Source organism: Panthera onca, chromosome B4 (genome assembly GCF_046562875.1).
Source record: "Panthera onca isolate mPanOnc1 chromosome B4, mPanOnc1 haplotype 2, whole genome shotgun sequence".
NCBI classification, from domain to species: domain Eukaryota; kingdom Metazoa; phylum Chordata; class Mammalia; order Carnivora; family Felidae; genus Panthera; species Panthera onca.
In genome coordinates, this window is record NC_138345.1 from 51,408,057 (window position 1) to 51,429,807 (window position 21,751).

A 21,751-nucleotide genomic window follows, 5' to 3' on the forward strand; every position below is an offset into this window, starting at 1 on the left:
CCCTTATGTATTTGCATCTACCCATTTATATACCCAATGACTGGGCTGCTACCTTCTTCCAATATATGGTTTTGACACTGTATACAAAGAGCAAGGAGAAATACTTGAGAAATGTAATCTTATACTTAATACTCATTAAAATTCAACTTCTGAATGTTTAGCCTCCAAATGTACATCTGGTCTTCGGCTAATGTCAAACATTAGATGCAAAGAATACGAAACATTATCAAAGGGCACCTGGGTGGCTCAGTCGGTTAAGCATCCAACTCTTGATTTCGGCTCAGGTCATGATCTCTCGGTTCGTGGGCCTGAGCCCTGCGTCAGTTTCTGCGCTGACAGGGCCGAGCCCACTTGGTATTCTCTCCCTCTCTTTCTGTCCCTCCTGTGCGTGAGCACATGCATGCTCGCTCTCTCTCTCTCTCTCTCTCTCAAAAATAAATTAACATGAAAAAAAATTTTTTTTAAATTATCAAAATTTATATTGAGTATTATCAGTAGGAAATAACATCCCACAAGTAAAAGTATTGAAGAGACAGAAATTTGGAAAAGTATAATGTGAATAAATTTATAATGACTTTGGCTTAATTACTGTTTCAAATGTGTAAGTTATCTATAATTAGCTCAACTGTGACTGCTAAAAATGTATGTAACATTTTTCTTTTTCTTGTTAATATAAACATACAGATTTCCTAAATGTTTTTATAGTCATTTATTTCTATCAAATATTTCATTTAATTGGGCTTTTATTAAGATAGTAATAAATAAATAAATAAATAAATAAATAAATAAATAAATCAGGGATTTATTTACTATTTAAGATTAACATACTACCTCTTTGTTATGATTTTTTAAAATAAGCATAATATTCATTACTATTCTTTACAACATTTAAATCAGTAAGTTTTTTTTGTTGTTTATTCCTATGAAATTTGTCAAAAAAACGTGCCCTTAAACACTTGGATATCTTTTCATAATGTTTTTCTACAGAAGGAACACAGGTAACACAAAATAAAGTTAATGATACAATAGGTAATAATTTAGGCTCTAACAGTTATAGTACTACACTTCATCTGGAGTATTTGACTAGCTTTGATTGATAAAAATAATAATAATAGCCATTTATCAAGTGCATGTTTTTTGGTTACCTCATATTGAGTAGACTTCTAAGTCTTATGACATTATCAGTGCAATAGATACTGCTTAACCCCTAGTTTATAGATGGGAAGTCTGAGGTTTTGTTGAAGATCACATAACTAGGAAGCTGGTAGAATGAAGCCTGAATTCAAACCCAGGTTTGGCTGCTTGCCCTGGGTCTGAACTATAAAACAATAGTGCAGAAGCTCTTGAAGAATATACAAGAAATAGCAAATAGGTTCTTCATGCTACAGCACATGGTAGAAAATATATGCAGTTTTGTGGGTGTCTGCAAGAATGGGGTACAGAGATTGTATTAGTCTACTTCAATTCCTACTGAGAACTACACACATACAAGACGAAGATGGGTTATATACAACCTTTGCCCTCTCCCTTGCCTAAAAATTCATAAAGCCCTGTAATCAGTTCTTACAATGCCCTTATCATGAAGGCATTATTAGCATTATTATATACCAACTGCTTGTAGATCACAGAAAGAGATTAATGGGAAGAATATGGAAACAGTGCAAAGAAAAATCAATGATAAACTTCTATTTGGAGAATAAATACTGAAGAAGAAATCAGTACCATGTGATAAAATGTTAATAGCTTTTGAATATAAAAAATACACTTAAATTTTGTTTTTAAAAAATAATTATCAAGAAAAAAACAGGCTAAAAATGTGAATAGCATGAATATAAATTCAATGGACAAGAAATTATTCAGGGGCACCTGAGCCACTGGGTGGCTCAGTCAGTTAAGCATTGGGCTGTTGGTTTCAGCACAGGTCATGATCTCCCCATTTGTGAGACTGAGCCTCGAGTGGGGCTCTGCACTGACAGCGTGGAGCCTGCTTGGGATTTTCTCTCACCCTCTCTCTCTGCTCATTCCCTGGTCCTGCTCTCTCTCACTCTCACTCTCTCTCTCAAAATAAATAAACATTAAAAAAGAAATTATTTAGAGTTTGATCTAAGAACAAACATCCAATTAAGACAATGAAATACCATTTTTGCCCATCAAATTCTTAAAATATGATGAAATTCATTTGGAAATGGACGATATGTAAACAGATGCTAGAAATACACATTGATATAGCACTTGCTGAAGAGAATTTTGTCAAAAATGTGTTAAAAGTCTGTAGAAACATGTTTTAAACTGATGGATCATCTGTTTCAGCAATTCTGCCTCTATGAATACCTCTAAGTAACAATTATAATTATACAAAATGACCTAGTTATAAAGCATATTTACCATAACATAATTTCTAATATTAGCAACAATGACAATGAAAACTGGAAAAAAATGAAATCTCCAATAGTACTCCAAAATAGTGGTAAAACAGGCCATGAGCATAATTTTATTATAATATGGCACAGAATTTATAAATCAATAAAAAATATAGCATCATATGAAATAAAAACATGTATCATACCTTTAAAAGGTGAAAGGTATCTTTTCAAATAACATTTAAATATATTAATTTTTGTTACAAGTAAATTTCTATTTGGAAAAGAAGAAATCTTATACACTAAAATGTTAAAGTAGTTACTTACACCTTGAAAAAGGACTACAATAAAAATGATATTTACTCATTTCTTTTTTAATTTACAAAACATCTATGATAAACCTGCCTTTTTTACTATTAGGAGATTAAAGAAATAAATTATTCCTCATTGAGATGAAAATAATAAGAACAGTAAAAATAACAACAGTAAAATCTACTTTACTTGTTAAAAGTCTTTTATGGACTAGAATTTTCATATGTAGTACCATTCACTCTCATATAAGAAAAGCATGATTATATCCATTTTACAGATGGGAATATTGAAGCAAAGAGAAATTACATGACTTCCTAAAGGTTATGAAATTTGGAAGCAGCAAAGTGGATAGCATAAGTCTACCTGGCTATGAAGCCCAAACCTTTCTAATGTATAACAAAGTCTCCTTCATAATGAAGGGCCACTTGAAAATAAAAATTATGGGGATAATGTTTCATTAGAGATAATGAACATTAATTTGGGCTGTAAACATGGGTTTATAATCCAACATACAGAATTTGGGTCAAACACGAGAAAAAGAAACCATAGTTTAGAGAACAATCATGTTCTGACATATTTAAATTTTTAAAAACCTTTAATCAGAGACATTTTGAAGTGATTAGACTAAAATAAAGGAAAATCACAATCACTAAAGGTGGGCTTGTTCAATTTCATTTTTTTTTTTTTGTAATTTAAATCTAAGTTAGTTAACACATAGTGTAATAATAGTTCCAGGAGTAGAACCACTCCTGCAGCCCAGGAATAAATCCCACTTGATTGTGGTAAATTATTCATTTAATGTATTGTCAGATTTAGTTTGCTAGTATTAAATTTCTGATTAGACAAAAATATTGTTTTGGAATTTTGACACTCTTTAAGCAAATAAATATCTTCAAAACAAATGCTGCCCACAATTGATAATGCTACGGTATCACTGTTGCTTTGGCAAAATGAGTTTAACTTTCTTTAACATCAACTTATCTTTTAAATAATTTATTTCTAATGTATTTGTTCTAGTTTACAAATGAGCTATAGTATTACATTTTAGTAATCTTTAATTCCAGATTTAAAATTTTACTAAGCCTCTATTAATCTTTTCAGGGTATATAGATTGCTTTGAGCTCCTGTGGAGTGTAGGTCTAAATACATAAAAAATATTATGTAGTTGTCGGAGTGCCTGTGTGGCTCAGTCAGTTAAGCATCCGACTCTTGACTTCAGCTCAGGTCGTGATCTCAAGGTCATGAGACTGAGTCTTTGAGTTGGCTCCTCAGTGGACGTGGAGTCTGCTTGATTTTCTCCCTCTCCCTCTCTCTGTCTCTGTCTCTCTCTCAATCTCACCTTCTCGCCCTGTCCCAATTGTGCCCACACACTCTCTATCTCTTTCTCAAAAAATAAATAAATAAATACATAAATACAGACATAAACACATAAATAAATAGAAGTATATGGTTGTTAATATATAGTTAACTAAGAAGTAGAGAGTGTTCTCTCTGCTACTGCCCTAGCATAAAAACACCACCACCAACAAAACAAAACACTATTATTTTTGTGGGATGATGTAGAAATAATATTTTTCTCACATTAAGTTCTCCTTATGTTATCAGAAATATGCAATTTTAATCTGTCCTGGATTATAAAGATAGAGATAAATTATATTTAGTTGCCACTTTTGCAATTTTTCATCTACGTTAGACCAGATAAAGAAAGACAAATACTTAAAATTTAAACTTCTTGGTTTCTTTTAGTTGGTATATTTGTCTGTCAAAATAGTCCCAATAAGTAACTACCTCATGAACCAACCAAGTTTTGAGGAAGTAGCTAGGACTTTTTGTTAGCACAATTAAAATGTAAATGGTCAGGATACTTTTCATAACTTTGCTAATAAGTATATTCATGATGCTCTATTTGTGTTTCCTCCTTAGGTTATACTTTGCTATTTTATTGGACTCACCTGTCTTTAGAGGCCCAGGGATATTAATAACATAATAATTTAGACTCTATGAAAAAAAATTTACATATTTTTCCCAAACAGTACATTTTTGTACACTGAACAAAAGTGAATTTAATCAACAAAGCAAATAAGATGTTATTTATATTTTTGGGGTGCCTGGGTGGCTCAGTCAGTTAAGCTTCCAACTTTGGCTCAGGTCATGATCTCATGGTTCATGAGTTTGAGCCCTGTGCCTGCTTTGGATTCTGTGTCTCCCTCTCTCTCTGCCTCTCCCCTGCTCATGCTCTCTCTCTCGCTCGCTCTCTCTCTCAAAAATAAATATTTATTAAAAATTTAAAGAACATTAAAATTGTTTTAATTAAAGAAAAAGATGTTATTTATATTTTGTAACATATTGCAAAATAAAGAAAGAGAACTTTCCTAGCAAGTCCATATTCCCTTTTTTAATTTTTTTAAATGTTTATTTAGTTTTGAGAGCAGTATTGCTCTCACTTTTGCTCTGGCTCTCTCCCTCCTTGTTATTAAATGTTTCTATAAACACAGGAACTCACTTTAATAGCATGTCCCCACAACTATTCTCAAAAATGAGAAGGTTCCTGACCTCTTACACCTGGATATCATGTATTTACCAGGTACTTCAACATTATCAAATAGTTTCATTAGCTACAGTATTCTCCTTAAAAAATTGCTTTATATGGTTTTAAGTACTATATTACGAACAAAGAAAAAATTAAAGAATTAGGACAGAAACTATCCACTTTCTCATAAGGCTCAAGTTAGCTTCATACAAAATTGTTAGCAATACAAAGTACAGAATACTAAAACTGTACATTGCAGTCAAAAAATTAAATAGAGAAATAATAGAAAAATAAAAGTAATCTTGTACATTCAAAACACATTAACATCTCCCATCATGTTCCTGGTCTGTAGACCTCAAATTAATTACAATAGCTGGAATGTCCTGGGTAATTTCATTTCCCCATTTCTCATGATCTTATCCAGCAGACAGACCCCATCGGGCAAATACAGTGGCAGGTTGAGGACAGGAACAACTACCTTTTTTTCTTTCCTGTTAGATGTAGTACAGACACAAAACCCAGTGTGCCTGGTTCTTGTTTCTTTCCAGGGAGCAACAAGATTTGTACCTTCACCTGCACTTGTAACCATCTCACATGACCTTTTTCTTCATAAATGTATTTGTAATATATGAAGCATAATGTTACTTCATAATTGTACCCGGTAGTATCCAGCCCAACATTTACTAGGAGTACAGGTTTTTCATGTGATGTAAGTAATTTCTTCTCTCACAAGTCATGCTATATGTTTTACTTTCTAATTCAACTTAAAAATAATGTTTCTTAGGTGCTGCATGAAACAATAAAATTTACTATGCTTAAAAGCTTTTGTTGAATAAATCATGACTGCACCGTCAGTAGTAAACCACAAGTGCTGCATAAGAAGAAACTGAATAATCTTTCTGGAAAATTCTGCTTGAGCCTATTGCTTACATTTATGACCAGGTGTTTTATCAATGATTTAAACAAAACAAAACTGTTCTATATGATTTAATTGACTTTTGTCAAAGAATGCTAGAACCCAGAGTGCTAAAAATGTAAAAAGAAAAAAGAAAAACCTATGGTAATTAAAAATCTTACTTTGAAATTGCCTTATATATTATTTTTGTCATACATATTCTTTTTTAAAAGACATTTTTAATGTTTATTTTTGAGAAAGAGAGACAGAGTGTAAGCAGGGGAGTGGCAGAGACACAGAATCCGAAGCAGGCTCCATATATAGTTATATATATTCTTAAATCTAAATTTAAAAGGCTGTATCCACGTCTTTATTCATTAGCAGCATTGATTAATTTGATCTAGTTATCTACTAGGGAATCCCTTTTCTCTCTTCTGACCTTTCCCAGTTGAGAAAATCTTAAATAACCTTCGATTAGAGTGAGAAAATCCTCTTCAAAAATTGTATCTAATTAGAATTTTAAAATAATCTTCTTGAAAAAGAAAACCTTCTACTACTAAAAAAAATTAGCTAATTTCATGACAATCTGTATTAATTTATTCTTTAAATATCTGGTTATAAATTGGAATTGCTTTATTCAAAGTAATCAGACTACTAATTACCAGTAGGGAAAAGGCTAAGTTTTATAAAGTTAAGCTATACAAAGTTTAAACTTTATATATAATAATTATACTCACTAGCAGGAAAAACTGAATACTGTATACATTCCTGGGGGTGGGCGGAATGAGTCCCTTTCTTAATAAAATTAAGGATTTCCTTTAGCGACTTAAACAAATTGATTATTTTCAGCACATTCAGAACAGCCTAAGATTGCCAATATTATAATTGACTCTTTTTAGACTTAATTTTGTAAATAAATAGCTTACGGTGTTTTTTTTTTTTTTACATAATTTTGCTCTTCCACCTAGAAATCATAAAACCATGTCAGAGCGTTGGAAAGAATGTGTCAAAACTCTGAGAACTTTCACGTACCATAATAAAAGTTGTGTTCTGTTAATAGATCATTCATTAAGAGCATCTTGAGCTACTTCAATTTAGTTTTTAGATCTCTGTCAAAGGATTTTTCCTAATTTTTAAAAATTAATTTTGCTTTCTATCTTTCGCAAACAGCTAACTAAAGTAACAATAATAATAATGTACCATATAAACTTGCATCTGGTTTTAACCAACAATTCTACGTAAAACAAATGTCCTAATATGTGAATACTCTCTATATAATTTCATTTGAAAGCAATTCTCCCAAAGAAAAGTCTTGTGCTGAATACAGGTCATTTACTACTAAAAGCTACATGTAAGAATTAAAGCATATTTCAGACTCAGGTTTTCTAAAAAGCTTTATGATGACTGGACATGCATCATCAGCCAACAGACTTGATAAAAAGAATCACTTGATTAAAATAAAAACCCATTGCATTATTTTTCCAAGAAGACAAGGCAAATCAGAACTAAACATTGGTATATAATTTAATATCATTATACCTAAAATTATAATAATCAATAAGCAGCTATCAAGTTATTTTTGTTACTCAAAAGCACTTACTTCTAAAAGCTAAGAATTAAAAATCTCCCTCTCCTCACCAATTTTGAATTAATTGAAGGTTAAGTAATCTAATGATCTGTTTTTCTTAAGGAATAAGATAGAGAATATGTGAATTGCATAGTATTTCAAATTAGCCAATATCACCTTAATGAGGCTTAAATGTGCTATTTTAATTTGAGTTCTTGAATGGTTTATATTCATAAAGTCTGCAGAATGTTTCTCCTCTGGAGGTTTGTGGGGAAAATAATGAAACTTTGAAATGGGATAAGATCTGTATTTTTGATCTCTTGAGTTGGTGACTATATTACAACTTCTGCACAACATACCTCAAAAATAATTCCCATGAGTTTAGTATATATATTTTTGTAAAGGACACAAAGCTCCACATTCACTGATGTGTTTCTTCTTTATTTACTCTCTATCTTCTTCATTTATTTAACTTTTTTTTAATGTTTACGTATTTTTGAAAGAGAGAGACAGAGCGTGAGTTAGGGAGGGCAGAGAGACAGAGAATCTGAAGCAGGCTCCAGGCTCTGAGCTGTCAGCACAGAGCCTGACATGGGGCTCAAACTCAGGTACGGTGACATCATGACCTGAGAAGAAGTAGGATGCTTAACTAACTGAACCACCCAGGTGCCTCTAACTTCATTTATTTAAACTTTTGTGTTATTACTGATCTTTTGTGAATGCACAGCTTAAGAGAGGGCATTGTAAACTTGAAAGTTGTTATAAAACACTTCCTCTAGATTAAAAAAATTGAATTAAAAACTATGTGTATTATATATGTAAAGAAACACAATGATATTGAAGTGAAGAAGCATAAGGGAGAGTTGCTTTTTACAAGCTAGAGGGAATTCTTAAGGAAAAATGGCGCACCTGAAAAAAAAAGTTTAGATCTCTTAGGTGAGGTTCTCTCTTGAGTAGTAGCTGTTGATAAAATTTATGCCCCATAGAGGGTCTCTATTCAAAACTATGACCCTCCTCTATTAAATACCCCATGGCTGTAAGCCCTAGTTTTAGAATTTAACCTATGCTTGCCTCTCTAAACCATGACATTTAACTTTTCCTATTCATGGTTCCCCTGAAAGCAAAATAACAATAAAATTGAGGATCACTGGTTGAGGAAAACAATGTACCACTGATGTTTATTTATGCTGAGTAGCAAGTAACAATTTAAGCATAAAATCCAGGGTGTTTTCATTGGTTACAAAACATACTAGAATTAAGGATTATGACAGAAGTAACTTGATCAACATTTTTAAGTGGCAAATATGGAAGGAATATGTGTGTACTTGTGTGTGCACAGAACACACATAAATATTTGAAAAATATTCTCTTGAGTGCTATGGTATTATTAATATTTTAATATTTTGTTATATTCACCTTATATTTCTTAGTAAACATAAGTATTAAAAAGCAGCTTAATTGCTAAATTTCCTTAAAGAAATATATTTAATAGCTCTAGCAATACTGGATTTCAACATTTATAAAATCAAATGAACATAATTTTGTTCTATATATGACCATAATATTTCACAATTTATAAAATCAAATGAATGTAATTTTTTTCTCTATATGACCATAATATTTCACAATACATCTCTGTGACTATTTCCTACACATAAGAATAAAGAATATTTAAACCTAACTAGGTTATCCTATAAAATAAGGACTTGTATGTACTTATTCCAATAAAACAATAATGTTTGTAAATGTGAGTTTACAAGGAGTGCTTAAGCTGATGGGAATCAGTATTCATAGGTCGAACATTATTTAGGATTAGGATGTCTTTTTTGCCCATAAGACACATTTGAGGTTATTTGCATATCATTTTTTGGTGTTAAGGTCATTAATCTCTCCTTAAATAAACATTCTGCTATAGAAATACTTTAAAATAACATGAGCTACTTATGAATAGGAAATAGAAGTAATTATGTGCAAGGATTCAGACTGTGGTGTTCATTTTAAATGACAGGTATACTCATAACAGTTCTGAAGATAGTGACTAACACATAGATGGAATCCAATACTTGTTGAGAGAACAAATAGTGGATGTGCAGAATTCTGACTTACTCGTATACATGAAGAAAAACTAAACTTTTTATTGTATCATAAAGACTCAGTTCATTTAACAAAGTTTTTTACATGAATGTTCAATGAAACTACTAAGCACCCAATTTAAAGTGTTACCAGATTGAGAAAAAACATCATTGGCATAATCTGAAGTAGATAATTCCAATGTTCACCTTAGAGGTATAGTAATACCTAAATATGGGATTTCTCTTAGTGCTCAAGTCCTGTTCTCCAATATTACCCATCGTAGTGGCAATATTTTTTGTTCTCTTTCTCTTGGGATGGTAGGCTTTCTTCCTATATTTCCTGATACCTAGAGTCATCAAACACAAACCAGTTTTTCCTTATTCAACTTACTCATTAAATTCTGTATGCCAACCTTTCTATTCTTGAATGCTTTGTTTTTATTTTTCTCTCTTCTATTTCCTCTAAATCAGCTCTGTCCAATGGACATGTAACGTGGGCCACATAATTAAGTTTTCTACTAGCCACCTGAAAAACACATAAAAAGAAACTTGTAGAAATAAATTTTAATACATATTTTATTTACTTAACTCAAATATTTAACCAAAATTATTTCAACATGTAATCACAATTTTAAAAATACTGAGATGTTTTACATTCCTTTTTTTTTTGTGCTAAGTCTTCAAAATTCAAAGTGTATTTTATGCTTAGAGCACATCTGAATTCAGACTAGTGACATATTAAGTGTTCAATAGCCACATGTGTCTAGTGGTTACAAACAAATTGATTGAAATGGTGGTCTTGCCAAGAAGAGTGATGGCAAAGTGATGAATAGTAGTTTATAGCTCTTAGAAAGTGCTATGGTTAATGGAGACTCTGTAAGATCAGAGACTTAATCTTAAGTGACAATTCTAGGACAATAATAGTCTTGTTATTGTTAACATACCTAAAAAGGACTGTTAGTATTTTAAACATGATACCTGAAAAAATGAGGTACTGAATACAATCTCTTCTGCAATATAACATGTTACTGTAACATAAATTAGCTTATTCATAGAAGTTACCTTACTACATGTAAAACATTCTGGCATATTAATGTATTGTTCTGTTAAATAACAATGGCTGAATGCAAAGCATTCAGGAAGTTGCTGAGGCAGTGACCACTGACCATTCACCAAACATGCATTCTTTTTCTCACCTTGGCCTCGGGCTGTCTTGAAAATGTTTATTGCAGAATTTTCCACAATTTTTGGGCATTTTTGCTCTTGCTTCTGTATTCAGAAGCATCAAACTTTCTCATATTCACTTCTAACCAAATAAAGCCAACTCTTTTACTTACTATGATACTTCTTTATATTTTTAAAATTAGTGTGTCTTTTAAAAACTGTCCTGATTTTTTTAAGATTTGTGTATGTAGGGGCGCCTGGTGGCTCAGTCAGTTAAGCATCCAACTACAGTTCAAGTCATGATCTTGCGGTTTGTGAGTTCAAGCCCCGTGTGGGGCCATGTGCTGAAAGCTCAGAACCTGGAGCCTGCTTCAGATTTGTGTCTCCCTCTCTCTCCCCCTCCCCCCCACCTAGAATAAATAAACATCAAAAAAAATTTTTTTTTAAAGATTTGTGTATGTATGTGCATGTGCGCTCTGGTTAGAGACCTTATTGATTTGACTGGTCTCTTCCAACCCTTTTTTCCCAAGAGACCTCTTATTTTTAGCCCACAATTTGCAAAACACCTCACTGTACCCTTATATGGATAGAAACACATGGAAAAAAAGAAACACGTGTATCACATTATACCAGGAATGCTTGAATCTATAAGTAAGTTTTATGTGTGCTATTTTTACTTCAAATATTTATGTTCTAATCTCTGATCTTATTTTGTCAATATAAGTGTCCTTATTTGCAAAATGAGATATCTGGACCAGAACTGTACTTCTTTTCCAGTTTTTGAGATCTTTTTCATGCAAAACCATACATGACATTCCCACAATTAGAATGATGATATAGATCTTTAGGACTAAATTAGTATATTAAAATGCAAATTTACCCACCTGCCCACCAAAATTCTCATGAAAGGACAGGAAAAAATATTACTACAAAACCTGGTAAAACAAGAAGAGTGATAGCATGGGAAGGAGGAAACAGTTGCAAGGGGATTGTGGAGCTCCTAGATAAAATGTTGAAAGATACTTAAAATAGGAGGGACTTGAGACATTCATTTGATAGCTTTATAAAAAACAAGACGATTTCCTAAGGAATGATGAATTTTCAAAATTAGCTCAATGAGAGAAGTATAAAAGTAAAATTAATGCGCAGTGGGGAGTGAAAGTTAGTTTTTAGTTAAACTGCAACAAACCTTCAAGGACTAGAGATTTCTCAATTATAGAAACGGTTCCAGGACAGAGAAAAAGGTACATGCAGTTTACAAGTCTGACCTAATTATGATGCCTAAAACAAGTAAAGATAACAAAATGTTAAAATTATAGGCCTCTCTAAGTTTTGACATATACAAAAAAACCTTTAAAACTTGCAAATTAAACCTACTACGGGGACAAGTCTACATAAAAATGTAAAGATAATTTTAAATTAGGAAAATCTATCAATGTAATTAATACATTAACATATTCAAGAAAAAAATGATCTTCTCACTGTGATGCACCTAACAGATACAGAAAGCCCATCTGATAAATTTGAAACTTATTTATAATTTTTTTTTAAATTCTTAATACAATAGAACAGGAAAAGTATAAACCAGGAATACAGAGCGAATACATCCAATGATTAATCCTTTGAGGCATTTCCGATAAAAGCAAGAAAAAGAGAAGGATGTCTACCATCATTGCTACTATTCAACAGTGTGCCTCATATCCTATACATCACAGTAAGATAAGAAAACAAAAGGAAGAAAACATATTGGAAAGCGACAGACAAAACAATGATTATTTTTAAAGAAAATAATTTTCTGTTAGAAAATCCAAAATAATCAACTGAAAACCATTAGGTATTACAACAGGATTCCACCAGATAAATCAACATATAAAGCCAACTAATAAATACTGTGAGAAAAAAAAAAAACTCTGACTTATAATAGAACAGAATCTATAAAATATCTTGCAAAAAGCGTATGTGTAAGAACGATTGGAAAGAAAACTAACACTTTACTCAAGGGCATAAAAGAGAATTAGAGTGTATGTAGAAATATACTTATCCTTAAGGAGTAGATTCAATATTATAAAAATACCAATTCTTTTTATATAATTCCATAAATTAAATATAAGTCTGCACTATATTAGCATTTTATCCTTAGCAATGGCACACTAATTCTAAAATTGTTCTGGAAGAGAAACCATGCAAAAATAGATAATATAATCTTTTTAAATGGTGACTTTCAATTCCACACTTCAAAATATGCTTCAATTAAATAACTGAAGCAATCTATTATTGGCACAGAAATAGATATATAGATTAAAGGAATACTTATAGTCCAGAAATCAGATATCTATGAAAATTGGTCATGTGATGAATACAACAGGTCACAGATGAAAAGACATCCTCTTTAGAGGTGTTCAATAAAATTGCCAGTATATTGGAAAAATGTCTAAAATTGGAACTATGCATCACTCTTTACTCAACAAATGCATTTCACATGGATTCTATATAAGGACATAAGTATAAAAAACAAAAAAAGAGTGTTGCTCTGAAAAAAAATTACGCTTAATTCTTTTTTTTAATGTTTATTAATTTGTTTTGATAGAAAGAGAAAGCATGTGGGGGGGGGGTGGGGGGGAGCAGAGAGAGAGGGAGAGAATCCCAAGCAGACTCTGGGCTGTCAGTGCAGAGTCCAAGGATGGGTTCAATTCCACAAACTGTGAGATTATGAACTGAGCCAAAATCAAGAAATTTGGACACTTGATGGACTGAGCCACCCAGGCACACCTAAGTTGAATTCTTTATAACAACTGATAAAAAGGAATTATTAAAAACTATTACTGCTGAATTAAATGTGGAAGAAACAACTTTAAATGATTAGAGCAATAATTATAAAAATCTAAACCAATTCTTTATTCAGGTTGTTCCTCAAGTTCAAGTACCTGCTTTTTATAAAGAATGTGGAACTAGAAGTTAAAGATAATTACTTGTAGGTTTGGTTTATGCCAGAAAGAAGACATAAAATTGTAATCAATAGACCCTTCATCCTATATCAAAGTCTTCCTTTACTCTGATATCAAACTTAGGCAATTGAGAGTCTATTTAGATATTTTTAGTTAAAAATAGAATGTTTTCAGACATCTGTCTTTTTTATAATTCCCATCTCTAACTTTGTTTTACTTACACTTTTCTTGATTTCATCAGTTAAGTGATAAGAGAATCTAGACCTACAATTCATACAGTCCCCATTTGGACAATTGGAGGGCAATTGGAGGACAATGTGGGAGAACCAAACTGATGTCATATTTAGGTCCTAAGGCTTATTTGAGAATGTGATGTACACAGTGATTAAATTGAGGTTACAATGGAAAGAATAAGATACATGTTATTTAAATATTAGGTAACCACTGGAAGATTAAAAATATATATAAATATAAATATTTATATAAAATATAAATATAACTATATATAAATAATATGTGTATTATATATAGATATAAAATTTTATATAAATATAAAAATATAAAATATAAATATAAAAAATATAAATATAAAAATATATTTATGTCTCCAAGCCTCTAAAGATAAAGAAGAGATTCAAAGAAGATTCAGTAACCTCAACAAATGAAAGAAAACAATAAAAACTCATAGTTAATATAAACAGCAATAACAGCAGAAGGCATTGCTATGGGTGAAATAGTTTAAATTTTCTGATTAAAAAAGTCTTAGAAAGTAAGTTAAAAAATATTTAGCTATAGGCTAGAGACACAGGTAAAATAAAATGATTTCATTTTTAACCGAAAAATATATGTATTTAGCTTACATAAATAAATAAAATAATAAATAAATAATATAAATATATATAATATATATAAATATATATCTAAATATAAATATATAAATATATATAAATATATAAATATATATAAATATAAATATATATATATTTATATATAAATATATAAATATATATAAATATATATTTAAATATATAAATATATTTATATATAAATATATATATTTATATAAATATATATATTTATATATAAATAAATATATATATTTATATAAATATATAAATATATATAAATATTTATATAAATAAATATAAAATAAATATAAATATAAATAAAATAAATAAATAAATAAATGTATTTATTTCAGCTTACAAAAAAGTGCCATAAACTCTGAGTAAACTATTCTTCTGGAAAAAAGGAAAGAGGAGAATTTTTCTTATCTGTTTTGTTTCCCACAGCTTAGTACAATTCAGAAGTTTCCCATAATGTAACATAAAAAAGAGAGAGAGATGAATTATAGGGGTAAAAAAGAGACTTACAAACTCTGGTAATTACCCAAATCTGATAACTACTCAGATCCTGCCACACACACACAGACACACACACACATGCACAAACACACAAAGAGTGAAGGCAAGATAAGGGAAGAACTAGATCCTACTTCTAGAAAGGGGTAGAATTGGCAAATTTAGTAAATGAAAATATAGGCTTTCCAGTTAAATTTCAGTTTCAAAAAATCCCAAATTTTGAAATTATATATCAAACAGTACATGAGACATACCTATACTAAAAAATATATTCACTATTACTGAAATTCTTATTTATTGGCCATCTTCTATTTTATTTGGAAGCCCTAGTAAGGGGTATACATACAAATGGGTGAAGAAAAAAAAAAGTTAGTTCAAGAAAGCAGCAACCATATCTGAGACTAAGTCTCTAGACTGGGGTCCAGCCTTCAACACACGAGGAATTCTGATAGCAAGGTGGTCCACTACTCTTAAAATGTTTCCCAGAATAGGAATAGGAAAACAGGACTCTGCATGGAAAGAGGAGTTGGGGGTGGGAAGTGAAAGGAGAGGAACTTGAGTCCATGTGATAGAATATGGAGAATGCCCTTGCTGCAGAACTTGGTCAGTGAGGAAGGCAGGAACTCAGGGAATACACATGCCATGCCTTATGTGTAGACTAGCAGCAGAAATAACTCAAGGAACAATACAGGGAGTACTGGGACAGAAATCTAACAGGGGCTGTGGGAATGAGGTGTAAAACAAATGTTATGGATACCAACATTCACCATTTAGGGAGTGGATAGGTGTTGGGTCTTCTTAAAAAAGATATCAGTTGTCAAAATAAGAACATTTATAGAAAATTTACTAGCTATCAACTGAGTAATGCTTTATTTCTCTGTCACTGTTGGGAATAACCGATCCCAAATGTTTAGTGAATTTTCCAGATAAATGGGTATGTCAACTTAAGGGCCTCAGATGTTTTAATTTTTTTAATGTTTATTTATTTTTGAGAGACAGAGAAAGACAGAGTGTGGGTGGTGGAGGGGCAGAGACAGAGGGAGACACAGAATCTGGGTTCCAGGCTCTGTCTGAGCTGTCAGCACAGAGCCTGACGAGGGGCTCAAACTCACGATCATCACCTGAGCTGAAGTTGGATACTTAACTGACTGAGCCACCAGGCACCCCTCAAATGTTTTAATATAAGGGTTTTTTCTACTGAAATCCTTCATACATTTAACCAAGATCCTTAATAAAGTACATTAACATAATTCATCCTTTTTAATGGCTCTTACAGGGAGAGAGCAGAAAGGAAGGAAGAAGAAAATTATGCCTTTAGAAATTTCTAAAATATGTGGGGATATTCTATTTAATTTGCTTGTCAACCCTTTCATTTGGACATTAATAATATCAACTCTAAAATACATATACTGAGTTTCAGATAGTTTAATTGGCTTGCCTAAGGTCATGGAGCTAGTAAATCTGTCTCTAAAGCCCATGACATCTCCACCTCACTGCTCCACTTCCTTGATACAGTGGTCCCTGCATACACTTTGTGGCATCAATTAGACCTCCCAGAAGGATGTTGTCCTCAGCTTTGAGAGGACTGTATAAAAAAAAAAAACAACTAACTTTGGATATGTAAAATATTCTCTATTATAAATTTATCTCCATTGCAAAGATATCTAATCATTTTCTAACTTGATGCACTTGAAGAATAATTGTAATATCTTATCATTTAAAATGAATATAATGAGGATATATTTTTAAATAAGCATATAGGACTAGGATATATAGAAAATTTTACCAGACTAAGTTCCAAAAAAATGAAAAGAAACAAAGTCAGAGAGGAAAATAATACTCTTGGGAGTATTCTGGAGGAAATGACTGTATTCATTTTTTTTCTTCTTCAGTGATTACCCTTTGGGGAGCCACAAAATATTTCAGAAAGATAAATCTGTTATTCAACTTACTCTTCATAAAAATGGGAAAGTTCCAGGAAAATTATCTCGAAAGGTAAGATTTTTTTAGCGTTGGTTTGAATTTTCAAGCTGATCATTTTAAGGACAATATTCCTATCTTTATGGATGGTTGCCAGTTTGGAATTACATAGCTTAATGAATACATGTTCATTTGAGTATGTTTACTGAAACATAATGAAATATTTACCTAAATGCCTGTTAACAATTCGAACTGAAGCAATTACATGAACACATTACTGCAACCCTGGTATAATAGTAAATCAATTGGTCTCTTGGAAAAATAACTTATGAGAAACTTATTAAGGTTATTATATTCATACTATCCAGGAAGCCACTAGGAAGTGAACAGAGTAAAAAATGTGAGGGGGAAGCCATTGAAAGAAGAAAAATAACTTGTTCTATTTGAAGATTGTTTGTCGGTATCAACACAGTTTAAATCAAGACAGATTAATATTCATAATATATATAATAAAACTACCCAGAAAGGGATTACTGTGCTTTAATGACACAATTCCATGCTGTTAGATATGAATTTTATTCCCTATGTGATGTCTTGAGTTATTTCAAACCCAAATTGCACAGTATGCAATGAACTTTGATATTTTGGCAGCTTTATCTGTAGAATCTTCCAATTACCTGCTTTAAGCAAAAATCCCATCACCCTGTCATTTACATCAGATAACAGATTTCCAGTGCATGACTTTTTTTTTCCTAGTCTGAGGTGTTTCATCATAAAAAGTGTCAGGTGGTGCATTAGGTTGCAGTGTATCTATGTGGAATATAACATAATGAGGCCAAAAGAGAGTTGTTTAGAAAAATCTTTTGGAACTGGTACTCAACTCAGCCAGTGTTGACAGCTCCAGGGTTATGCATCTGAAATCTCCACAGAGAAACATTATAAAGTACAACTAATACTCTCAATATTAATAAACATAAGAGTCTTCAAATTGTCCTCAATGTTTTGAAAAAGCTAAAATCATCATGTTTCATTTCAACATGGGGGAAGAAGCGAAAATATATGATTAGAATTTCTACTCTCCTTGAGGACTTTCATGTTGCTAAAAAATAACTTATTTCATTGGTAGCAATTCACAAATCACTAACATTTCAATTCCATGTAAATTAAGGTTTATATTTAAATCCATTTAACACCACTACTCGAATACAATGTATGCTGACATATATTTTAAGTCTGGGACTTTATTTAATCTTCACAATAATTCTATGTGGCAAATACTATTAAAAATAAAGAAACTGAATCACAAGGAGCTCCATGGCCGTGCCCAGATCATATTCATGGAACTGGTAAGCAGAGGAGCTTGGATTTGAGCCCAGTCAGTCTCCATAGCCCATACTTTATGCTATCAACCTACCTGACAAGTATACTTGGGATGTGTATATATACATATCTATCTATCTATATAGATATCTAGATATCTATATATAGATAGATAGATAGTTTTGTTTTCCATGGCTATATTCACTTACCTCAAAGTCTGGGACATGATAGGTGTTCCATGATGATTAACCATATTAAGTATATATTAGATGCCAAGTACTATTATCAGTGCTTTATATGTATTTATTCACAATAAATCAAGAGCAAAAAAAGTGATAATTACTATTATTTTCCTTTTTTTAAATAAAAGTACTGAAAATTCAGAAGATAAGGGTGTTCTCAGCCTAAAGTCTCATAGCTACTAAAGAAGGAGATGAAATTTGAGCACAGCTAGTCTAGTCATAGAGCTCACTATATCATAATTCCAGCCAATGTAATATCTATGGGCTGTTGTCATCATCATATCCAGGGACAAGAATATAGTCATTTCTGGGTGTAAAGTATATAATTATCACTAGAAATTCCTAATTTTCAATGTCTCATTTGGATCATAGCAGGATTTAAGTTACATGGCTGCTTTTTTTATGCTTCAACTCACAAACTTTACTTCCTATAGTGAATATCACCATCTCTTGGCCAATTCAACAATTTACAGATAAAAAGTATAAATGCTTTTTCTCAACCACAACTTCTCCTACTCTAACACTGTTATTTAAAAATAGATGGGGTGCCTAGGTGGCTCAGTTGGTTGAGCACCTGACTCTTGATTTCGGCTCAGGTCATGATTTCATGGTCCATGAGATGAAGCCCTGCATGGGGCTCTAAGCTGGCAGGACAGAGGCTGCTTGGGATTCTCTCTGTCTCTCTCTGTCTCTGTGTGTGTGTGTGTGTGTGTGTGTGTGTGTGTGTGTGTGTGAGTGTGTTTCTGCCCCTCCCTCTCTCTCTCAAAATAAATAAACATTTAAAAAGATAATATGCTTGATGACACAGAAGTTTATATATTCTCCATTTACTCACATATTAACTATATCACTGTGGTGTAGTAGGTTAGAGTACTGAACAAAATCAACAACATCCCAGACTTCAAAGGGCTTAGTGCACAGGGGATTCAACTGGCTCTGACTCTCAGTTAAAGAGCAGTGGTAGCCTCCACACAAACTATTAAAAAGGCATCCCATGTCTCTATTCGCCCCAAATACTGGTTCTTGAAGGATTTTTTAGCATCATATTTCAAAGAGAAGATATTACATCCTTATTAAAATCTATAAGGGTTTACTTTAAGATACTATGCAAGTACATTATATATAATCTAAAAACAATTGATTAATTCAATAAATATTTTTTTAAAAAATTTAGTGTTTATTTTTGAGAGAAAGAGAGAGACAGAGTGTGAGCAGGGGAGAGGCAGAAAGGGAGGGAGATACAGAATCTGAAGCAGGCTCCAGGCTCCAAGCTGTCAGCACAGAGCCTGACTTGGGGCTTGAATTTATGAACTGTGAGATCATGGCCTGAGCTGAAGTCAGATGCTTAACCAACTGAGCCACTCGGGTGCCCCAATTCAACATATATTTATTGAATATTTTTTACATGCAATATTTAGTACTTGTCTTTGAGGGTCTTACATAGTGAATGAACAAGTTAGCGAACCTACTTAAAATTCAGAATTATGTCTTAGGAAACAAATACGTGCAGACAGATACTCATTTATTCATCAACTACCATATAGGCACTCTTCTAAATACTGGAGATACAAAGACAAACAAGACATTTCAGTACTTATTCTAGAATGCAGAGTTTTCATTCTGGTAAAGAAGACATACAATAAACAAATATACATTTAAAAGTCTGATAGAGATATGTGCTTCAAAAGAAAGAGATAACTATGCTTCTAAAGCCTGGAGTAAGAACACCTGACAGATGAATCAGGGGTGGTAATCATTTCTATGTATTAATCCTAGAACATATAAACCTAGTTCTCACCATAAATATAAATAAAGAGTGTTAAATTCGCTAACTTGGCATCTTGTTTAAAAACAGAGATTCCGGATCCATACTACCAAATTCAAATGTCTTCTCTTGGACAAATTATTATATTCACCCTACTTTCCTTGTTAAAAAATGTGAATAATAATATTTACCTAATATGATTATTATTGTAACTTAATTGAGAAATGTAAATGAAAGCTTAAAGCAGTGCCTGTGTCTAACTGGGACTACGTAAGTATCAGTTACTAATGTCATAAAATTAGGGATGGCATTTTAGCTTTTTACCATTACAAACTCTATATGGTAAGGAGATACTGAATGTTCTTCTCTCTTGATCCTATTGTTTAAAGTGGTTTCAAAATTCTCTACAGTTTTCATAATTTTAGCTGTATAAAAACATTTATAAAAATTATATTTTCTTTCCAGTAAAACAACATACAATGGCTTATTTCTTCTATATAATGCTAGGAACATTATGATAATTATCATTTCATTAAGTTTATTGACACCATTGCCTTTCAGTTGATACTTTTAGAGTTCTCTAATTGTACAAGGCACATTGTACTATTCAATTCATCTCAGATGCCTTTCCTATTTTAAAATTGCTTGTGTTATACAGAAATATGGTAATTTAATTCTTGTTCCATGAGATTATTCATAAAATAGTTTGACAGTCCATATAAATCTTTCTAAATTTCAAAATTTTACAATCTCCATCTTGACTAGATGTGTATAATTGAGTCTTTAAAAAAATGTTCTCTTTATGTCTCTCAAATTTGATAAGTATTTTCAACATTGTTGACATTAATCATAAAATCAAATTTCATTTTAGCTCAAGGAAACTCACAGAACACAGAGAGCAGATTTTTGTATGAAAAAGGAAAAAAAAAGAAACCTTAACTTTTTCCTTAAGATGAAGGTATGCCTTCAGCTTTGGAGAAAAGTAAAGTGTATGATATATTCCATGGACAACTGCTCAAGACTGTTCTCTAGACTTTTGAGCTCCCTTAAATAAGAACAAAACAAAACAAAACAAAACTTTCCTTGTAAGTGACAATATGACAAAGGCCAATTTCTCCCCCAAAGGCATCTCTGGAAGCCAAGTAAAGTGGTTTTAAAATGAATATGATTATGCTATACAGAAAGATGCAAATAAGCCATTATTTATATGCTTGCTTTGGTTGTTTTAACTTCTGAAAGAAGTTTCTTTTCTTCTTCTGAAAGTTTTTGGGTTTTTTTTGTTTTGTTTTTTTTAGCGT

At 31.7% G+C, this 21,751-nt stretch overlaps 1 protein-coding gene across 1 annotated transcript in view; it reads left to right on the forward strand.

Moving 5' to 3' along the window:
- The window catches only part of PIK3C2G (phosphatidylinositol-4-phosphate 3-kinase catalytic subunit type 2 gamma), a 333,489-nt gene that overhangs the window by 16,823 nt on the left and 294,915 nt on the right, over window positions 1-21,751 (forward strand). The window contains exon 5 of the mRNA XM_078450059.2: window positions 17,099-17,201. Within this exon, the coding sequence (XP_078306185.2) occupies window positions 17,099-17,201 (103 nt within the window). The remainder of the gene's footprint in view (window positions 1-17,098; window positions 17,202-21,751) is intronic.